Genomic DNA, 19,134 nt, shown 5'->3' on the forward strand with positions numbered 1-19,134 from the left:
TGAGAAGCCAGATCAGCCCTAAGGAGGGGAGACGCCAAGAACTGTTGGGAATAGGGCACAGGATCCTCTTCAAAACCGTGACTGTAAGCTCACTAATTACGAGTGGATTGGCCAGGAGATTCATGACTTCCGACCTACTGAGCACTGGGTGAACCTTTTCTTTGAACACTTTACTTACCCAAAAGCCACTGTCTTTTGTCAAACCGTCCCAGAGCGCTATCCCAGCACAGAGAATAACCACCCTGAAACATTTTGTTTAATTCAGACCCCATCCATTTGTTATGTTGATGGTCACTTAATCACCAATTTGATTAAAAGATTTAAGTGTATTCCCACGTATGGCCTCTATAAATGACAACCACAAGACAAAGGATAAACAAAAACAATCTTGTTAGAGGTGTCAATACAAGGATGGGTGGGGTCCACAGAGGTCTAGACACCAGGGGTTCTGTCTAACCAATCTTTATTGATGTGTTCAAAAAGTCTGACATAACAGTTCTCAGTCTACACTGGGTCCATTGCTTGCCAAGGAAAAGCCACGTTCCAGATGGCCAGACTCAGTCAGGTGGATGACTCAGTAGTCTTTGAGTAGGGAGGTCTGGTTTAGAGTCCCCTGGCTCCGGGCTGACTTTTCTTGTCCTTTCGCCCCATCATGAGCGAGTTCCTCCACAAACCATGGGTTCTACCACTTCAGAATGGGTTTTTCCCATAATCCGAGCCCTCTCTCATGGGGTTCCTCCTCTGCAATTGCATCCCCTCTGATCACCTCATTAACTTTGCCACTTCCTCTCTTGGCTTCACCTTCCTCCTTCCTCCTCCTTATAGATAAACTGCATCCTCATCAACTCAGCCTTTTCCTGAACCTCTCTATTCTCCCCTCCTGATGTTTCACCTCTGTCTCCTGACATTTCTCCTCCTGCTCCTTGACATCACTGCCTTCCTTAGCTCGTCACCTCCCGCCCGCTGATGCTTTATCTATGCCTCCTGATAGACCTCCTCCAGCTTCTGAACTCCCCCTTTTTACTTAACCTTTTTACTTAACCTCCCCTCCTTCCATCAGCTGCGTTTCCCTTGCGTTCCTTTTGCTGGTAGCTTCCCCTTCCAGGCTAACAAACTAATCCCTGCTTTTGAGTAATCTCTTTTGAACACCCTTTACAATATACCACCTGCCTTGTGCTGGTAGGAGTCAGAATGTGTTTTTCATGCAATTTTGGTTAGTTTGAGATTCTTCATGCATCCGTGGATCCGACAGCAAGTTCACAGATCTCACTGCATGCAAAATGTGGTACTTTTGTGTCTGCGTATTCAGACCCAGGTTGGCTGACCCTGAAGATCTCAAAATGTGTGGAATAACCTGCATGAGTCATTCGAGGAGTCCTGTAGTATTGGTTTCGTGGTTACAATACTTAAGGGGTCACTACCACGCTAGAGTATTAAGGGGGATACTGTACTCCTTTGACTGGCCCCTTCTAAACTGTGAGACCACAGTGTGGACCCCAATATGCCTCATCCAAGGTCATCATACTGAAATGTAGTGGGGTCCCTGGCCCCAAGGGTCTCAGCCAAAGCAAAAGTTATTTCATTAGGTGCACGTCCTGTTAGCTTAGCAAAACAAAAACAAAAAAAACAAAGTTTTAGGGTATTGTCAGGGTCTTGATGGTTTGTGACCACCAGGAGTCCAAAAGAATCTTCTGGGCAAAATGGGCACATGGGTGGGACAAAGGGCTGAGAGGTAGGTGGGATGAGGGGGTCAAAGTGCTCTTGATGGCTGAAAGATTGGATAAGCAGAAGTACAGAGGGAGAGGGCAAGGTTACACTAATGTCCATGAGCCAGGAAACCCACTCTAAATGGAACAAGGAAGTAAAAAACTGAAGGAAGTCCATAAGGCGCTACCTGAACAAACAAGGACGTTAACTAAGGGAAATAGGTCATGGGGATGGATACCAGTCCTTATACATAAGAAATCCAGTCCATTGGGAGCAAAAGTGGTGGATCCATGAAATTCAAAGAAAGGCAGTAGTTACAAAGTCACACATAATACCTTTAGGGGCAGCAGAAGAGCTAGTAACACACAATCCAAAGCAGTATGAGAAACCACAGACAGTCCAATAAATGGTCCTTGTCAAAACCAGAAGAAACCAGCGGAATCTAAGATAAAACAGCCAGATGGTCAAACAGTATCAGGTCCAGTAGATCAGCAGGTTTGATAGTAGGTTCAGTAAGAGAACAGCAGATCCAGAGCCAAAGTTGAAATCAGCAGACAGAGGTTTACAAATCAAAAGAAAGCAGACATGAGGCGAGGTTGGAACACACAAGCAGGAAGAAAACGTTGTTGAGCAAAGTACTCCAAATCTCAATGTCCTCCAAGCACTTCAGACAGCCACTGTCAGAAACACAGAAGTGCGTGTGTGATGTCCCAGATATAGGCATCTATGTAAGGTAGTCCAATCTGGCTGTTCTCCACATTGTCTGCAAACATGTTGAATGTGCCCTGATAGCTGTAGAGGATCAGCTGAATACCTATGCAGGAAGTCCCGCCCCCCCTAATGCCTGTATGTTGGAAACCTGCAACTGCACCATGCTTGACACCAGTAGTGACCATACCATGACGAGTATTCGAGACAAGGTATCCATTAAGAAAGCTATACCAGATGTGTCCCCGAAGAGGTCCCCGAAGGAATATGAAAAAAAGAGAAAGAGAAGCTGGTGACATCACAAGAGTGAGTGACGAACTAAGAAGAGTGGCTGAAGAAGAATATGTATGTACCTTATAGAAACTAATGACAAAATAAGGAATCGAGTGAACATCCTTATGCAGAAAAGAAGATTGCACGTGTGAAGAGCACTGCAGAAAATGTAAGCCGTTTAATAACTGTACAGATGCAGCAACGCAAGTAGATCAAGTAATATTGGAAGCTAGCTACATCTAGTAAATAGACTGCAGGCAAAGCCGCCATTATATAGTGTCTGGACATCACTGTCACAATTTTAGTAAGTTCGAATCCACGCAGAAAGAAGGATTGAGAGTGGTGTGTGTCGCAGCAAAGAATTAGCTGGAGATCGGGGACTTGAAGGGCGAAACTCTTTGGCCTGGTATCAAAGCAGAATCAGCCAAGAACTGGGGCTTAGATCACTCAACTGTCTGGCGGAATGCAAGCTATTTTCACTATACACAGGTATCGTAAATCCCAGACCAAAGTCTCTATAGGAGGACATTAAAAAGACGATCACTAGTTTGAAATCGCTACTTCTGGAAAGACTAAAAGACTAAAAGGAAAAGTGGAAACCATTCTGGCCAGAACTATACTACATCCAGAAACTCTTGTCATCAATCCTTTAAAGATGAAGAGAAACTTGGAAGTACTAGACTGGATTGAAACAATATCAAAATTGTGGAACTCGGTTTCAAAGGAACACCTTTTTGGTAGTAGACACAAAACTATGCTCTCTCCCAAGATATCTGGAGAAATACCCCGATCAAAAGGATCAGGTTGAATTTATTGTCTATAGGCGAAATCCTAAAAATACAACATCAGAGTGACAAAGCAATTACATTCTGCAAAATCTGCGCCAACCCGTCGCAACAGACTTTTTACCATCTCCTAATGGAATGTAAAAGGACTCTGACCCTGAGGTAAGACAAATTTGGAAGATTTGTCATTGAGGTGGATGGAATAACCTCAGAGCATCTGTGGAATAGACTGATATCGGGACATGAAACCTTCCTCACGTCGGCAGTGGTGGAAGTACTGCTGGCCCTCAATCTTCTCCATTAGAATTGGAAAATGAGGCACCAGAAGGAAAGAGGGACGGCCGAATAAACAGAAAACAGAATGGAATGGAAAATAAACAATTGAATGAACACAAAAAGACAAAGCTCAGATATGACTCTATTTTAGTCTTGTAGAAATCCAAATTGTATTTCTCTCTTTTTATATACAGGAACCCAAGAACAAAAAATGTTGTAAAGGTTTACATTTTTGTAAACCAAATACAAATAAAAAACAAATTAAAAAAAGAACTGGTTATCTATCCATGCAGAACAGTATACGTGAGAAGCTGAATTATCCCTCGTTAAGGTACAAAGAAGGAACACAATGAGTGGCAAGTTTATTAATTCAAGACAATTAAATGCTATGAAATGAGACGAAATACGGTCTCATGCCACGTGAGCTAAGGATGGAAATAGGAGTTGGGCATGCAGACCAGAACTGTGATAAGCATGTACCCATACTCCCTTTTATTCCCAAGAGAAGAGAATCTATTCCAAGGCCAAGTTCAAAGACAGTCTACATGGCAGAAGGCATGGGCGATGAGAGATGTGGGGCTAATTGGGTGGGAAGCAAAAGTCATGTCTGCGTCCCGGCACCTGGGTATGAGCTTACATGCTGCTAAGGAGCTGAATGTTCCAGAAATGACACAAGCTTGCCAACCAATTGTAGAGGGCCTTATAATGAAGGGCCTTATAATTTAAAAACCAATACTATTCTGTGTCAAATAAGTGTTGAAGATGACTTGCACTAGGGGGAGGCATAAATTGTCCACCTGACTATAGAGACCCAATCACAACCCGTTCCTATATAGAAAGTATACTTAGATGGTCCCCTTGAGCCAATCACAACACCCCGTAGGTTCTCCTTATTTGCAACATAGTATGACGTCATTTATGATGAACCTTTAGTATTTAAGTGTATTTTTATGTGATTTGCGTTGAGAGCTCGAGCGAACATCCGTTGATGTCTGTTGTAACTCCCTGTTTTAGACAATTGATAATAAAACAGTCGGATGAGACTTTTAACAACTTCCTGAGTCGGTCAAATTATTTGATGCAAGAGTTATTCTGCATCCCATCCATGCATGACATGTTACTGATTAAGGACCTTATGTTCATAGCTTTTCATATATCACGACACAACCAGATCAGATCATGACAGGAGGTGCAGTGGTGAAGTCCCTGTCTTGTTTTAAGTACTACTAGGGTGGTGACTCAGGGGGCCATGTATTGATTTGAGCTGGTGGATGATGGGTCAGGGGTGGTATCCCATGGATCTCCGGTCAACACTGCATTGTCCCCTCTAGCGGGCAGAGGACTGTCTCACATGCCAACAAAGCATTAATGGCTCTTTTACAATTGTGCATGCCATCAGAAACTCTCAAGAAGTATTCTCCAATATATGCATACAAATGCTTATTAAAAAAATCACAAGCAAAGAAAGAAGTTTCACAAATGGAAATTCTCGTACAGCCAGTACTACTCGAACACTCTCTCATGCAAGTGCAGCAGACTCGACTGTGCGCCTGGAACCCAAAACACCTCTGCATGAGTGAGGACAAGAGCCTCCAATCTCAAGATGGCAGGCACCTGCTCTTTCTCGTTACCGGGCCGCTCCTGAAATACGACGCAACTAATCAGCTAATTAGAGGCCAGAGCCAATCCAGGGCCTAGCCTGGCACTTCCTGCATTGGCAACCCATCAATAGTGATACGATAGGGCTGCTTTGACTCCTCCATGAACACAGTAAGCCATCATTTTAAAAACGACCTCCTTATTGCAAAGTGAGCACTTTGTATGGTTTTTTATGGTTTTCCAGATGCTTAGTAACAGTTGTGTTCTGTGATGGGGTGGCCCGCCAAAAATAACCACGCTGACTCCCAAAGTAGTTCATAGGGTGTTTATTGAGACTTTACAGATAGTTTTGGTCAAGGGTTTTCAGGGAAAATGTTACGACCTATCAGGTTCTTTGAGAAGTCTGGCACTAGTGCCGTTCCTCTCTCCCTCAACTACCCCCAGCCTTTTCCTCCTCTTTAGCCAAAGCATCCATGATGGGGATGCTAGTTGCTATATATCAGTGACATCTATTATCTTCTCTTTTCATGGATCGAAGGGTGACTTCCCTAAGATGTTGGTTAACCCATGCCCTTGGAACCTTCCGGTCTTTCCCTGGCCTAACCTGCTTAGTGTTCCAGGGAGTTAGGGATGGTGTCTTCTTTCGCCTGGTGCCACTATTTCTTCTTCCACACATGTTCTTACCTGAATATTCACTGCACTGGGTTTCCAAGGTGTTCTCCTTCCACCATGTCACTATTCCTCCAATCTCTCACTCCTCCTTTCCACCTCCACACTTTGATCTTATGTCTCTGCTTACTATGAACTTACTGTCAATCTGTTCCCCCAACTAACTCTCTATGGCTGCGTCTGCTTTCATCGTCTCTTCCCTTCCTCATCCCACTCTATTTACTTGCCTCTTGCTATTCTTCTGTTATAATCTCTCTCTCCACTTCTCCTACTACTCCTGTTCTCTCACTCCCTGTCGCTCATACCATTCTCTCTCTATTACTGTTCCTACTGTGTTATTAACAGTATCCCTTTAACACCTTTCTTTCTTCCCATGGTTACTATTATCACACTGACACTTCTACTTACTACCACTCGACACTGCTCACTACTACCAACTACCACTCCACTACCTTTTTTTTTTTTAAACTTTATTTGGTTTTAGTCAAAAATGTAGACCTTACAAATAATTTGAGATTCTTTCAGACAATACAAAATTGTTAAAATCAAACAACATAAGATATTGTGATATGAACACAATCGATGTAACATGTTGAACATAAAATGTCAAATTCATAAATTAAAATCTGAACAAGATTACACCAGATTTGAGCACCATCAATTCTCAACATTCATTAGTTCTCTAAAGTTGAGACGCATTTTCCAATTCTTCCTCGATAATATTTACAAAGTTCGTTGTTTTTACTACAGAAGTGTCCGTTGATCCCCACATACATTTAGTCCAGATCCACTCTCTAGCTAGAATCGTATTAGCTTGCACAAAGGACTTTATAAGAATACATCATATGTTTTCAAAATAACAGCAATATAAAAACAGATGTTTTAAGGTCTCCAGAGCTTGATTACAAAAACGACATACCTCGTTAGTGTGAGCCAATGTATCTTTAGACCAGTATTTCATTCTAGATCAAGTGTGAATTAAATCTAGCCTGAAGCGCATAAATGTGCGACGGACCTTAGAGCAGGGACAAAGTATCAAGTAAGACATACGTGGTTTCTGCTTGTGAATAAATTTGCGATATTCCGCACAAGAAGGGTAGATTTCCATTTTCGAACAGGTATCACCCCAATCCTGTAGCAATAGCTTTTTCTTGATTTTCTCTTGAATAAGTTCCAAGTTTTCCATTGGGAGATTGATTTTATCCAGTAAAGTTAGCATGCGTTCTTTAAATTGCACCATAGAGGGAGGGCTGTTATCAGCTAGCATTATGTTTAGCCCTGTGTAGAGCGAGTTTCTAATAGGAAATAATATTTTAGCAAAATTATTTAGCATGCGCCAATTGTATCTGGAGGAAAGGGAGTTAATCCCCAACTCGTGTCTTATCACAACATTAGGCATTGATAAAGGTAAGCCTAATACATCTTTCCAAATATGCCCTTGAAGTTGGTCCAATATTGGCCCTAAGTCATGTAAGGTAAGTTCAGCTCCATATAATAAAATGGCTTCAACTTTTTTTTAATAAAATTCCAAAAGTGGCACTAGAGAAAATTTACAAATTTTCTTTAGTAGGATTTTCATTTGGCATTTTAATGGAGAAATTTTCGCATTCAATTGTTCCTTCATGAATTTATAGGAGGTATTCTTTGAGAGAATCAATCCTAAGTACGGTAAAGTGGGGCTGATTGTAATTGGAGAAACACCAATTTTCCATACAAATTTAGATACTTTTATCTTTTTTGAGAAAATAATAATGTTAGATTTTTGAGGATTGACTACCAAATTATTAGAGCTACAATATTGCATAAAACAATCAAGTTTAGCTTGAAGACCTGACTGAGTCCGATCGAAAAATAAGATGTCGTCAGCGTACGCTAACCAAGACAAGGTAAAGGCGCCAATGCGAATTGCAAACGACTTCTTAGCATTCCATAGATCTTCTATATCTAGTAGGTAGAGATTGAATAGTATCGCTGCTAAGTTCCAGCCTTGTTTAACACCTGTAAAAGATGGAATAGCTTGGGTTAGAGACCCTTCCCTGTTGATTCTAACTTTGAAATTAGTTCTAAAGTGCACCTTTTGAATGAGAATAATAAGATATTGGGGGAATTTTGCATTCCGCAATTTTTCCCATAATTTGCTTCTAATAACCCCGTCAAACGCAGCTTTCAGATCTAAGGAGGCAACAAAGACGGGGCCATGAGACGGGCATGTGGCATGAGATATAATATGAGCCATCAAGCATGCATTAAGGGGGGTTCCCATCCCTTTGCGAAAACCCACTTGCGAAGAACATAAAGAATCGTGATTGCGTGCAAAAATTTCAAGTTCTTGTAGAATTAGAGAAGCAAATATTTTCGCAGCAACATCAATGATCGCTATAGGACGATAATTATTTGGGTCTTCAATTGAGCCTTTTTTATGTAAGGGGATGATAATTGAAGTAAGCCAAGACCCCGGTATCCTTTTGCATTTGAATATCTCTTGGAAAATCGTAAGAAAAATAGGGGCCCAGAATAAAGGATCATCCTTTATTAAGCAAGGAGGGAGTCCATCAGGACCTGCGCATTTGGAGCTTTTTAATTTCTGGATAGCCTCAAGTATGTCATTCTTTCCCCAAGGACAGACATTAGGAAGTAGATGGCAATCAAGTGGAGTATCAAGCACACTGAAATTTTCTGGGAGAGCATATTTGGCGAGAAAAAAAGAAGTCCAGGTTGCACTATCAATGCCAGAGACAAACTCACGCGATGGTTCTTTGTCTAGAGATCTTATCGTATTCCATATGTCTTTAGTCTTGCGATTGCAAAGAAGAGTTACTATTTTTTGATTTTGAAGCAGTTTGTTAGCATCATGAATCTCCTTTACTGCTTTTTTATATGAAAATAGAACCTTTTTTTTTAGCGCAAAATACTCGGCATTGAAGCACAACGTAGACTTCTTTAACATCCGTATGCAAGCATTTTTCTTACTTTTTAAAACTGCTATCTTAGCACAAAAGTCATCTCTGTTATATTCACAAGAGAGTTGCTCAGACTTACGAAAAACACCCTTCGCCAAATGTGTGGCAATCATTTCACAATTCCATTTTAGGATTGCAGAATTAAACATACCATTTTGTGCTTTGTCTTTCCAAAGGTCTCTATTGACAATGAATGTGAAATCTCTGCATGTAGCAGGAGACCAGTTGATTGAGACACCTGGTCTGTGACTTTGAATTAGTGCTAACTGAGCTAATGGAGGACACAAGGTAAAATAGTTCCGAATTGAGGTAGTGATCATCACATGATCGCCCATATCAGTCCTAAGGGTATTTGTTTTAGTCATAGAACGAGAAAGTCCATTTGAGGCAAACATGTGATCGATCCATGAACTTGCATTACCCCTTTTCCAAGTGACATTACAATAAGTATCTGTGTGGTCAATTAAGTGTATATTCCAGATTTTGAGGAATTTACACCAAATCTTTCCTTTTAGACTAGAGGCATGGTGATGGTGTGAGTAGGAACTCTTAGAGATGCCATGGTATCCCATATGGGAATTAAAATCTCCTCCGATAAGGATTTCTGCATGTGGAGCTTTGCAGAGTGCACGATTAAGAGCATCACCTAAGATCTCAACCGCTTTTTCAATTAGGAGTTGAGCGGGATTCCAATAAAGGGAGACCAACAATAGATTTTCATTCGTTTTAACCAAGAAGGAAATGTCCAACATGATGAACATATCTGATTCATATATGTTATTGATGGTAAAATTTAAACGGGTGTCAATCAAGATCGCAATGCCACCAGTAGGTCTCCCTTTCATCCCTTTTTTAGCATGGTGGGAATAGGTTTTATAGCCGTCAAATTGGATGTCTTTCGTGGCCATAGACTCCTGAATAAATAGAATGTTAGGTAAGATTTTATGTTCTGCCGCTCTTCTCCATTTCAGTAAATTAAGTAGCCCACAGCAGTTCCACGACACAATGGTAAGGTCATGACTTTATGAAGAGGCTGTAGATGTACTTATATTGACAGCAGACTTTATGAGAGGCTCCAGCCATTTAAGCCTTTTTCTCTCACTCTACTCTGCTACTTACTATCTCTACTCCCAACTACTACTACCACCACCACTACACTTACTGCTACTCCTACTTTGCCTCTATTCCTCACACATAAACACTCAACAGTCCCTCTCTCTACAATGGTCCCCACACTCCTGTTGCTCTCGTCTCCTCTGGTCTCTCAGATGTCCTCCACCACCTCCTGCCTTCGCCCAACAAACCCACCCTGAAATATCCACACCACTTTAAATACCCAAACCCCTTCCAGGATTGACCACTTACCTTCTCCAATAGCTTACCTGGCTCAAGGAGTGTGTCATGGGAGGACTTGCGAGAGGGCTTAAAAAGACATGTAAGCCCTTTGCTTTTTCCATGGTGTGGCTGTTTCTAACCTTGCCCGAATAGGGTCCAGTTATTCAAGGCATTCTGGGAGGCCAAGTCTATAATAGTAATTCCCTGGTGAACTAGTGGATTTTGTCAGGACTTTCCAGAGGCCTGATGTTATTAAAGGTTCCCCTTTGGCTTCTCCTGGTGCATAGGCTCTAGCAATTGCCGGCTCATTGGGCTGCGCTTCTTTCACCCTGTGGTGATGTGTTATTCCAGCCGCTGCATCCCGGGGTGTATGCTCACCACTGTGCCGCAGCCCTCCCGCGACCAGTGTGATTGTGTTGGCTGCTTCCCACTTGCCTGGCTGGCTTACGTGGCCCAGCTTCCCCGTGTCTTGCTGCGGCACTGAGGCTGGCAGCCTCCCTCCTTTGGCATCGGGCTCACCAGATGTGGTCCCTGCTCTGCTCCTTCACGGCATGGCAGACGCTGCCATCAGATCCAGTAAGTAGGAAGTAGGAGGGGGTTTGTCCGCACTCGTTTGGACACCATGGGGTGCTGGGGTTGGGCCCTTAACCCACTTGACAGGGCCTGAAGGCAGGCCCTATTTCAACACATATTTTCTTAGTGAAAGTTAGGCTTATGTATGGACAACTGGACATTGTGCAGACCTGAACTGTTTATCGGGGGCCTGCACCTCCTCTTTTTACCTGGTAATAAATGTTTGTGTGTTATACCAATTATTAAAGAATAGAAAACCGTGTGTTCTGGAAAGGGTTTTTCTCTGCCTCTATCCTTGAACAAAGCCGGAGACAACGTAGCCCAAAAAGATAACAAAAACAGAAGCCCATCAGAGTTGAAGTGGTCAGTGTTTTTGAGTGTGTTACTATGCTGAACTTGCTATCCTTGCATTAGGGCAAGTGAGACACCAGGATTGGGTTGTGCTGGCCGCTACTTGATGTGCCTCCCAGAAGACGGTTGATGATGAGGAGAGATCCTGTCAGTTTACTGTTCCTTATAAGATGCGGTAGACCCTATCCTCAAGAAACCCTTCGGGCCAGAGAGTATCAAAGGTCAAGTCAACCAGTTGTGTGTAAAGAGTATGTCCAACACCTGATTTGGAAGCAGTGGTCCCTAGTCAAGGAAAGGACCTTGAAGGAAAGGAGCCTGCAAGGTATAATAGGGACTCAATATCCCATAGTACCCAACATCAACTGCAAGAGCTCCAGGAGTGGAATCGCAAAGATATGCAGAGGCATTGAAATCTCAGAGTCTCACTGGGGAACAGGTTACAAATGTGGAAGAAGTTAAAACCTCTTACCATCAGAAGACAATGTTCCAGAGTGGTTGGAAGACTAGCACATCCTCACACAATCCCCAGACAGGCAAATCAACAGGTGAAATCCAAGATGGCACTGAATACTGCTGACTCTGTTGAAGTCTTGCCGCTCCCATTTACTCCACCGTTAGCACATCAGATAATTACCTTATGCAAAAAATTGGGCTAATCAGAAAGTAATAATGGCAATTATGAATTTAAAGAGAGAGAACCAATGTCGTTAAGAGATTGAAAAAGGCAGTGAGAGTGACCAATCGGCAAGCGTTGGGAAAGAACGTCCGAATCCACAGGTGTTTAAAAGGAGTGCAGAAATGTCAGTACGGAGAATACTACTGCAGGCAGACATGCAGCGCATGCCTCCTTAAATACGAAGGAAACCAAAGAGATAGCTTCCTGACAGAATGCAGCCCGATCGAAGAAGCTGAGAGAGACCACAGCCCGGAAGAGGGCTGTAGACGCCATTAAGACTCATAAGACTCATAGACGCTCTATAAGACTGGCTAGTGCCCCGAGACACCGGGGAGGGAGGTTGAGCCTAAAGTTACATCAGAGCAACTCTTGGACCTGGCGGAATTAGCAAAGTCTGAAGGCTTACCACTTGCAACCCCTGGGAAGCAGAGCGATCACTTGGTTTGTGGCAGGAGGGTGACCAAAGAGAACAACTGCCTGACAAGCTCCAGGATATCCCTTTTGTGAATCCAGGTAAAGTCGAAGTCCAGGAGGGACCTTTGCCCATCCTGATAAAGTTAAGATCCAGGAGGGACCAATTGTGAATCCTGATAATGCTAAGGTCAAGGAGGGACCAACATTGAATCTTGAAAAGCCATATCCAGGGACGTCCAGTTGTAAAGCCCGAACAAATGAGAGGTCCAGGAGGAAGTCTGAGAAAGTGCAAATCCAAGGGGTCCTCCTAGATGTCCCATCCTGAGAGTCTTATTGTATTTCTTCCTTCTATATATCTTCATCCTTGTGCTTCTCCTGCAACTCCTTGATGCATTGCCATGGACTCAATCCTATGACCTTTAGTGCCTTCCCTTTACATCCTCTCCACCTCCTGCTTATTTATGTTGGTCTTTCATTTTTCGTCAGTGGCACTCTCGTGCAAAGAGTCCCATCTATTGCCAGCAAAGTAAAAACGTAAGTAATGGTCTATCGGCAGGCTTTAAATGCACCAGCCCTTTTATGACTTGTAGGTAAACTGAAAGCACTTATAGCCACAGATGTTTGCCCATTTAATAATGAAAAGAGGATGTCCTTTTGATGCAGGTGGAAGTTTGCACGGACCGTAATTTACTGGTAGAGAGAGGCACTCCACCAGTACATGTATGATGTGTGCTATTTTAATTAATTTGCAGCACATAGTGGGAGACGGAGCAGAAAGTCTGCCCAGCTCCTTTCTCCAGCTCCATGCTGCAAATACACCTGTATCTAGGCTCACATAGAATGTTCATGCCGATGAAGATGCTTTCATCTCAATGGATTTCTTCTAATTCTCACACGTCATTCACAAAGCCTAAACATTTAGCAAATCTGGTACTAGGGGAAACTGGCATGGATCCACTTCCAACATCCCATTACTGCTCTAATCAGCTTCAGCTGGCTCATATTTTCCACCTGAAAGCAGGGTACGCAGGGCTATACATTCTAGATGACCATTTCCACATGGTTTCTACTGGATCTGGTTTCTCGTATTTGAGTGTTGGTACATCTCTTGAATTGTCATTGAGAATGTACCATGGATGATTTTATTTTAACGGATGAATTTCCATTGTTGTTTCTGATAAAAACAAAAGAGAGGGTATGTGAGTCCAATGTGCCAGCATTCATATGGCATACGTGTTTGCAATGTAACCTGCCTTATCCATGTCCAATATATCAATTTGACGTTCAAATAGAATAAGCTAGTGAAGCTGGCATGGAAACACTTGAAATATCCTACTCCTACCGAAAGCAGCCTCTGTTGATACAGTTCTCTATTTGAAAGTAGTATTTCCTTGTGGAAATTCACTTGATCTCTTCCAAATGATTTCTACTGGAGTCTAGTTGCTGACATTTGAGTTTCTGTACTTCTTGTACACTGCTGTCGAAGTATCAGTTGTGAGTTGCGTCGCTTCTTGCGTACCTGAACATGCACCCTCTCCCTGCCCACACATCTGCAGACAGTGCCCTGAGAAGAGCACTTTTTCCATCTCGCCCCCTCTTCTTTCCCACCCTACTCACCGGCCCACTTTGTCTCGCTCCTACCAAATCAAAATAATTGGCTTTGCCAATGCTAGTTATTTTAAATATTATTTCAGTAACTTGTAAATTTAAGATACTTCTAAAAAAGTCAGCAGGACGACAAATGTCAACAGCCTTGGTACATGAACCTGTCGCAAATTATATTCGAAAACCAGGCATTTTCTACGCTGTTGGAGATTTGGTACTTATGTTTCAGAGTGGGGAATTTACTTTCAAAGTCAACTGTGGGAAAAAGTACTACAATACTATGTTAAGAGAAAATAGGATTGGTTCCAGTGTAGAAAATCCACTATACGTTTTCCTCTGTGTCAATAAATGCAGTGTACTGGTACAGTGTTGTTGCATATGTTCTAGAAGTATATTTACAGTTGTGCATGTGCCTCACTTTCACATTATTATTCAGTGCACGACAGGAGGAAAGATGCAATCAGAGAAGAAGGCTTACCAGTTGTGCTTGAGTGAGGTATTTCTTCCACCAGAGGTACTTGTGCATGGATGGAATAACAGACAGACCATAGTAAGAGTACATGAGAACATGGATGAAACTATTGAGGGTTGGTCCAAAGAAACCTGCGGAGATGCAACAGACGAGAAAACATTGTTTAGGCATGAGAGATTGCAGTCTGACTTTACCTTCTAATAATTCAAACAAAACCCAGATTGTCTCTCCGTTGGATGTCTGCATGCAGCCCGTTCATGGATAGTGTCAGGAAGATCATGAAGTTCAGAAGGATCTCCATCTCATTCTAAGTGATGGCATGTTCTAAATCTCTGTAATGTTATTTAGAACTTGTTTAGTGGAGCACAGTGGAGTGTGGATCAAACCTACTCTTACACTGGGTTCAAGTAGCAACGCATGAAGATCATGAGAACAATTTGCCATATGGGCCTGCAAATTGACACTTTTATAGTGCAATGATTGTTATGGCATTGTGATTTATACTGCGCACCGCTGACATTTTCATGGTCTCCAGGCACTCAGGGGGATCTGAAAAGGAAGGATTGGGAGGGCTTAGTTAGTGGGATTGAGAGGGAAAAGCGCTAGAGAATTTTGATGTGCTGTTGGTAGCTTCAGTTCAGAAAAACCAGTCACTCTGTGCTGGTTTGTCTTAGTTGGAAGACGATATGTGGTGTTTGGTGTATGAGTGTGTATGGGGTGATTTGTGTGTTATTGGTTTAGTTTCTTGTTGGGTGTTGTGTACTGTGTGCAGTTTGTGGTGGTATTAGGTTTTTGCAGCGGGAGAGGTATAAGTATGTTTTATTTTGTGTTTGAGGGTGCGTATGCAGGATATTGGAGAGTTCTTAGGGTTAGTGGACAGTTTCATCAACATTTAGCTAAATTCAATACAGTGGCTATACTCAAAATTCAACTAAAATGAATTCAGTGATTATACAAAAGAACTCAGCTAAATTCAATACGGTAGGGAAGGGACTAGTATAAAAGACCTGCCAATGTCAATCCAAAGAACTCTCAGCATTCTGTGATAGAAACCAAAAACTTGTATAAGAAGAAGTTTACATGAATTAAGCCATAAAGCCTGTGAGTGCAGGCAACCATGGCTCCAATGGGCCCGAAAGTCTGCCTTTTTGGCTAAAAGCACTGGTGAGGTCCATAAGAGACGGTTTTGCTGTGTCTTTGGGCTTTACCATTGTTAGCAGGGGCATAGGCTTTTAGTTTTCCCAGCTGGGGCTGGAGGTTGGGGGGGGGGTTGGAGAGGACGGGAAGGGGTCGTGGCTGCAACAAGAAAAAATCCCCATTGTAAGTATAGGGACTTTCACGAAATTGGCCTTTCCGTACTCAGCTCCCCTGGTTGTTAGCACCCTAGCACAGGCAAAGGTGTCATGTTTGAACCCTGGCTTGCTTGTTAGCGCACCAACAAAACATTTGGTGTGCAAACACGCAACGCATTGTCCAGATATTGAAAAGAAAAACCGATTTAGGTGGGTGCCATCAAAACAATGCCAGCCGGTGTCAGAGCTTTGTCCTTGTTCAACTTTGGAAATTGAAATAAGGACACTGAAGGAGAGGTAAATAGGAAGAAGCCGTCCAGAAAAGGAAGTGGGGAAACTAGAGCACACATTGAGCGTGATATTGAAATCTGAGGTAGATACATTTATGGAGGCATGCAGGAGGGCTGGGATACATAAGGGTGTGGATGCTGTGAAGGCATCATGAAGCAAGACACAGACAACAGACTTAAAGTTTAAACAAAAGATGTTTTATTAAATCCAATGTCAGGATGGTAGATGGCCTAACTTGCCATATGCTAAAGTTCGATTTCCCTACCTGAGAGAAACTAAGGAACGTCTGAGTCAAAGATTTCAACTTAAAAGTCTGCCTCCCACTCTTTTCCTAGTTCCCCCAAACCCAGATGCAGGCGCACGGCATGCCACACCATAAGTGCTAAGTGCCTGCATTCCACGTTCAACTGCAGGGTATGGTAATGCACTCCTTGCACATCACAGGATGAGCAGAAAAGCCTTGCAACGCGTGGGAAGAGAGAGATGATGGCCGTAACCTGACCGTTACCTGGCTGCTGCCTGCAGACAAGCTTGTGCTCCTTCCAGGCCTCTCCTGGCTTGCTATCTCATCCCAGGCAGCCAAACTCATGCTTTCTCCATTCTGAGCTTCTTCCAGCTTTCTGCTTTCTACCAGCTCCCCTTCCCCAAGTTCAAGAAAGTTACACAAAAGTCTCAAAAAGAGTTGGCATCAATCTTCTTTCACCTAGAGGAATTTTCTCATCCCTACTATTACAGATATCAAACCTAACAGTGCCTTTGGAAGCTACTGAGGGGTCTGATGCTATGACACTTTTCAAATTTTAAGGTACCCCAACTTGTACCGGTTGAGCTGCATCCCAATGCTGACACCATTTGTGAAGGCATCATGAAGCAAGACACAGACAACAGACTTAAAGTTCAAACAAACAATACTTTATTAAAGGTGCTAAGGAGGGATTTCCCATTCTCATTGCAACTTTATTTCAATCCAAAACAGATCATAAAAGTCACAGACAAAAATGTACAACATTATAAATCACAGTACATATTAAATATCATTAATAAAATACAACATCAGCACTGTACTGTGACACTTCAAATAACAAGTTAAAATATATAAAACAGTCAACTAGGCATCCGGGACTAGGAGATTTTTCAGAAATAGGGTAATATGTTCGAGCCTCTTCCTCCAAGCCTGCAGTAAGTAGTTTCCCATACAATGGGTTGCTATTTCACTTTCCCCCACCCGGCAAAGGTGGAACACATCAATGACCCTTCTGACATAAAACTGTATAAAAAGTGGTATAAAGTATTTTTTTCTAATATAAAAGTACTCTACAAAACAAAATAAAATGCACTCCACTTTCGCTATCATTTCATTTCGGTATCATTTGGACAGAAGGGGCAGACTTCTGAGTTACTCGAGTTCCAGTTCTGCTGTACACTGGCTAGGGGAAGAATACCAATACACAGCTTCATATGAAGGGCTTTCATTAATTTCAGCTGCATTCTATCCAGATAACATTCAAGACTGGGATGTTCTTTTCTAGACAGGTAAGGGACCAAGCTTACTGAACACAGAGGTTTTCCTCTGATTTCTCTCTCCCACCTGTTTTCATAGGCCTTTTTCAATTGCATTTTAAAATATCGTGGTATTGTTTCAGGATGCAGTCAATCAGTTTCCATCCCCAAGGCAATCAACTCATTTTTAATAGCCGACAGCCAGGGTAAATTAGGTCCTCCCAACTGGGTTAAAACATCCCTAACGACTCTTCTATAATTACCCAAATTGTCATGTGTCCAGAGTCCAGCCCAGAGGAACACTGGCCTCATTTGACATATGACGCCAATGTTCTGTAGGCCCAACTCCCATAAAACCAGACTATTAGGTGCATTTACAGGCAGGCACAGAGCTGTTTGAAGGAATTTCTGTTCCATAGCCTGGATCGTACCTGAATTACAAATACCCCAGTGTTCTGCTCCATAAAGCGCGGCCTGCCTGGCCTGGTTCTTGTAAATCTACAAAATAATACTTGCCGGGCCCACACCATGGGCCTGGATAAATCTGGATACAGCACCACAACGCCTAATCAACTTTAACCCTGCCCGATTAACCTGTTCTTTCCATGCACAATTGGCCGCCAATCGTACCCCCAAGTAGTTGCAGCTCATGACTTGCTCAATAGCACCACCTCTTAAGCTAATTGTGAGCCGTGGTGTTTTCTTAACCCTGCTTCTACTAAACACCATTGACTACGTTTTTTGAACATTTATTGAGAGTCCGCATTTCTCACAAAAACCATAAAAAATTACCACCCAATTGCCTCTGTAAACCCTTCGGGTCAGTGAGAGGAGAACGGCATCATCAGCAATAGAAGAATTGGTATTTACTCATCTGCCAATGATTGTGCGTCATTGTGCTCAGCCACCAGTAGTTCAATGACCCCATTAATGAAAAGGCAGAACCGACTTGGTGCAAGGACAAAGCCCTGTCTGATTCCAACATGAATTTTTACTGTGGGGGTAGTTTGGCTGTTCAATGCGTGCCTGATTTCTGCCCCATTGTTGTGTGATAGGATTGCTCTTAAAATACCAAACAGCACACCCAATTTAGTCAGTACATTCAATAGTCTTACTCTGGGTACACTGTCAAATGCGGTCTTTAAATCAACAAGGACCACGTAGATGTTCATGGACCGCAATGCAACATATTTTTCTATGATCAGATAAAGCCTTTGACCTTGGTCTACTGTACTAATATTGCACTGGAATCCAACCTGAAGGTGGTACAAAGCCCTCCTGACTCCATGCATTCAAGTGACCCAGCACTACCTTAGCAAACACCTTGCCCCCAGCATCAAGGAGGGAGAGAGGCCGATAATTAGCCAGGCAACACCTATCTCCCTTCTTATATATGGGGACAAGTATTGCTCGAGTCCATGAAAAAGGGACTTTATCTTCTTCCAACAGAGCATTAAAAAGGTTTAACAAATAGGGGACCCATATGCCCACCTCCTGTCGATACCAGTCGATGGGGACCCTGTCATCATATGCACTTCATCATATGTTCCATGAATGAGGTAACATGTCTGCACTTGACACAGGGCCATGCTAGACTGGGCCTACTTGTTTCCCCCTCTCCTCCCTTGCACCTTCGTCTGTACCTTTG

General features: G+C 42.7%; 1 protein-coding gene across 1 annotated transcript in view; it reads right to left on the bottom strand.

Annotated features, from left to right (window-relative positions):
• The window catches only part of ELOVL2 (ELOVL fatty acid elongase 2), a 765,518-nt gene that overhangs the window by 87,503 nt on the left and 658,881 nt on the right, over positions 1-19,134 (bottom strand). The window contains exon 6 of the mRNA XM_069620714.1: positions 14,410-14,534. Within this exon, the coding sequence (XP_069476815.1) occupies positions 14,410-14,534 (125 nt within the window). The remainder of the gene's footprint in view (positions 1-14,409; positions 14,535-19,134) is intronic.

Source organism: Ambystoma mexicanum, chromosome 5q (assembly GCF_040938575.1).
Source record: "Ambystoma mexicanum isolate Mex_15411 chromosome 5q, UKY_AmexF1_1, whole genome shotgun sequence".
In the NCBI taxonomy this organism is placed as follows: Eukaryota; Metazoa; Chordata; class Amphibia; order Caudata; family Ambystomatidae; genus Ambystoma; species Ambystoma mexicanum.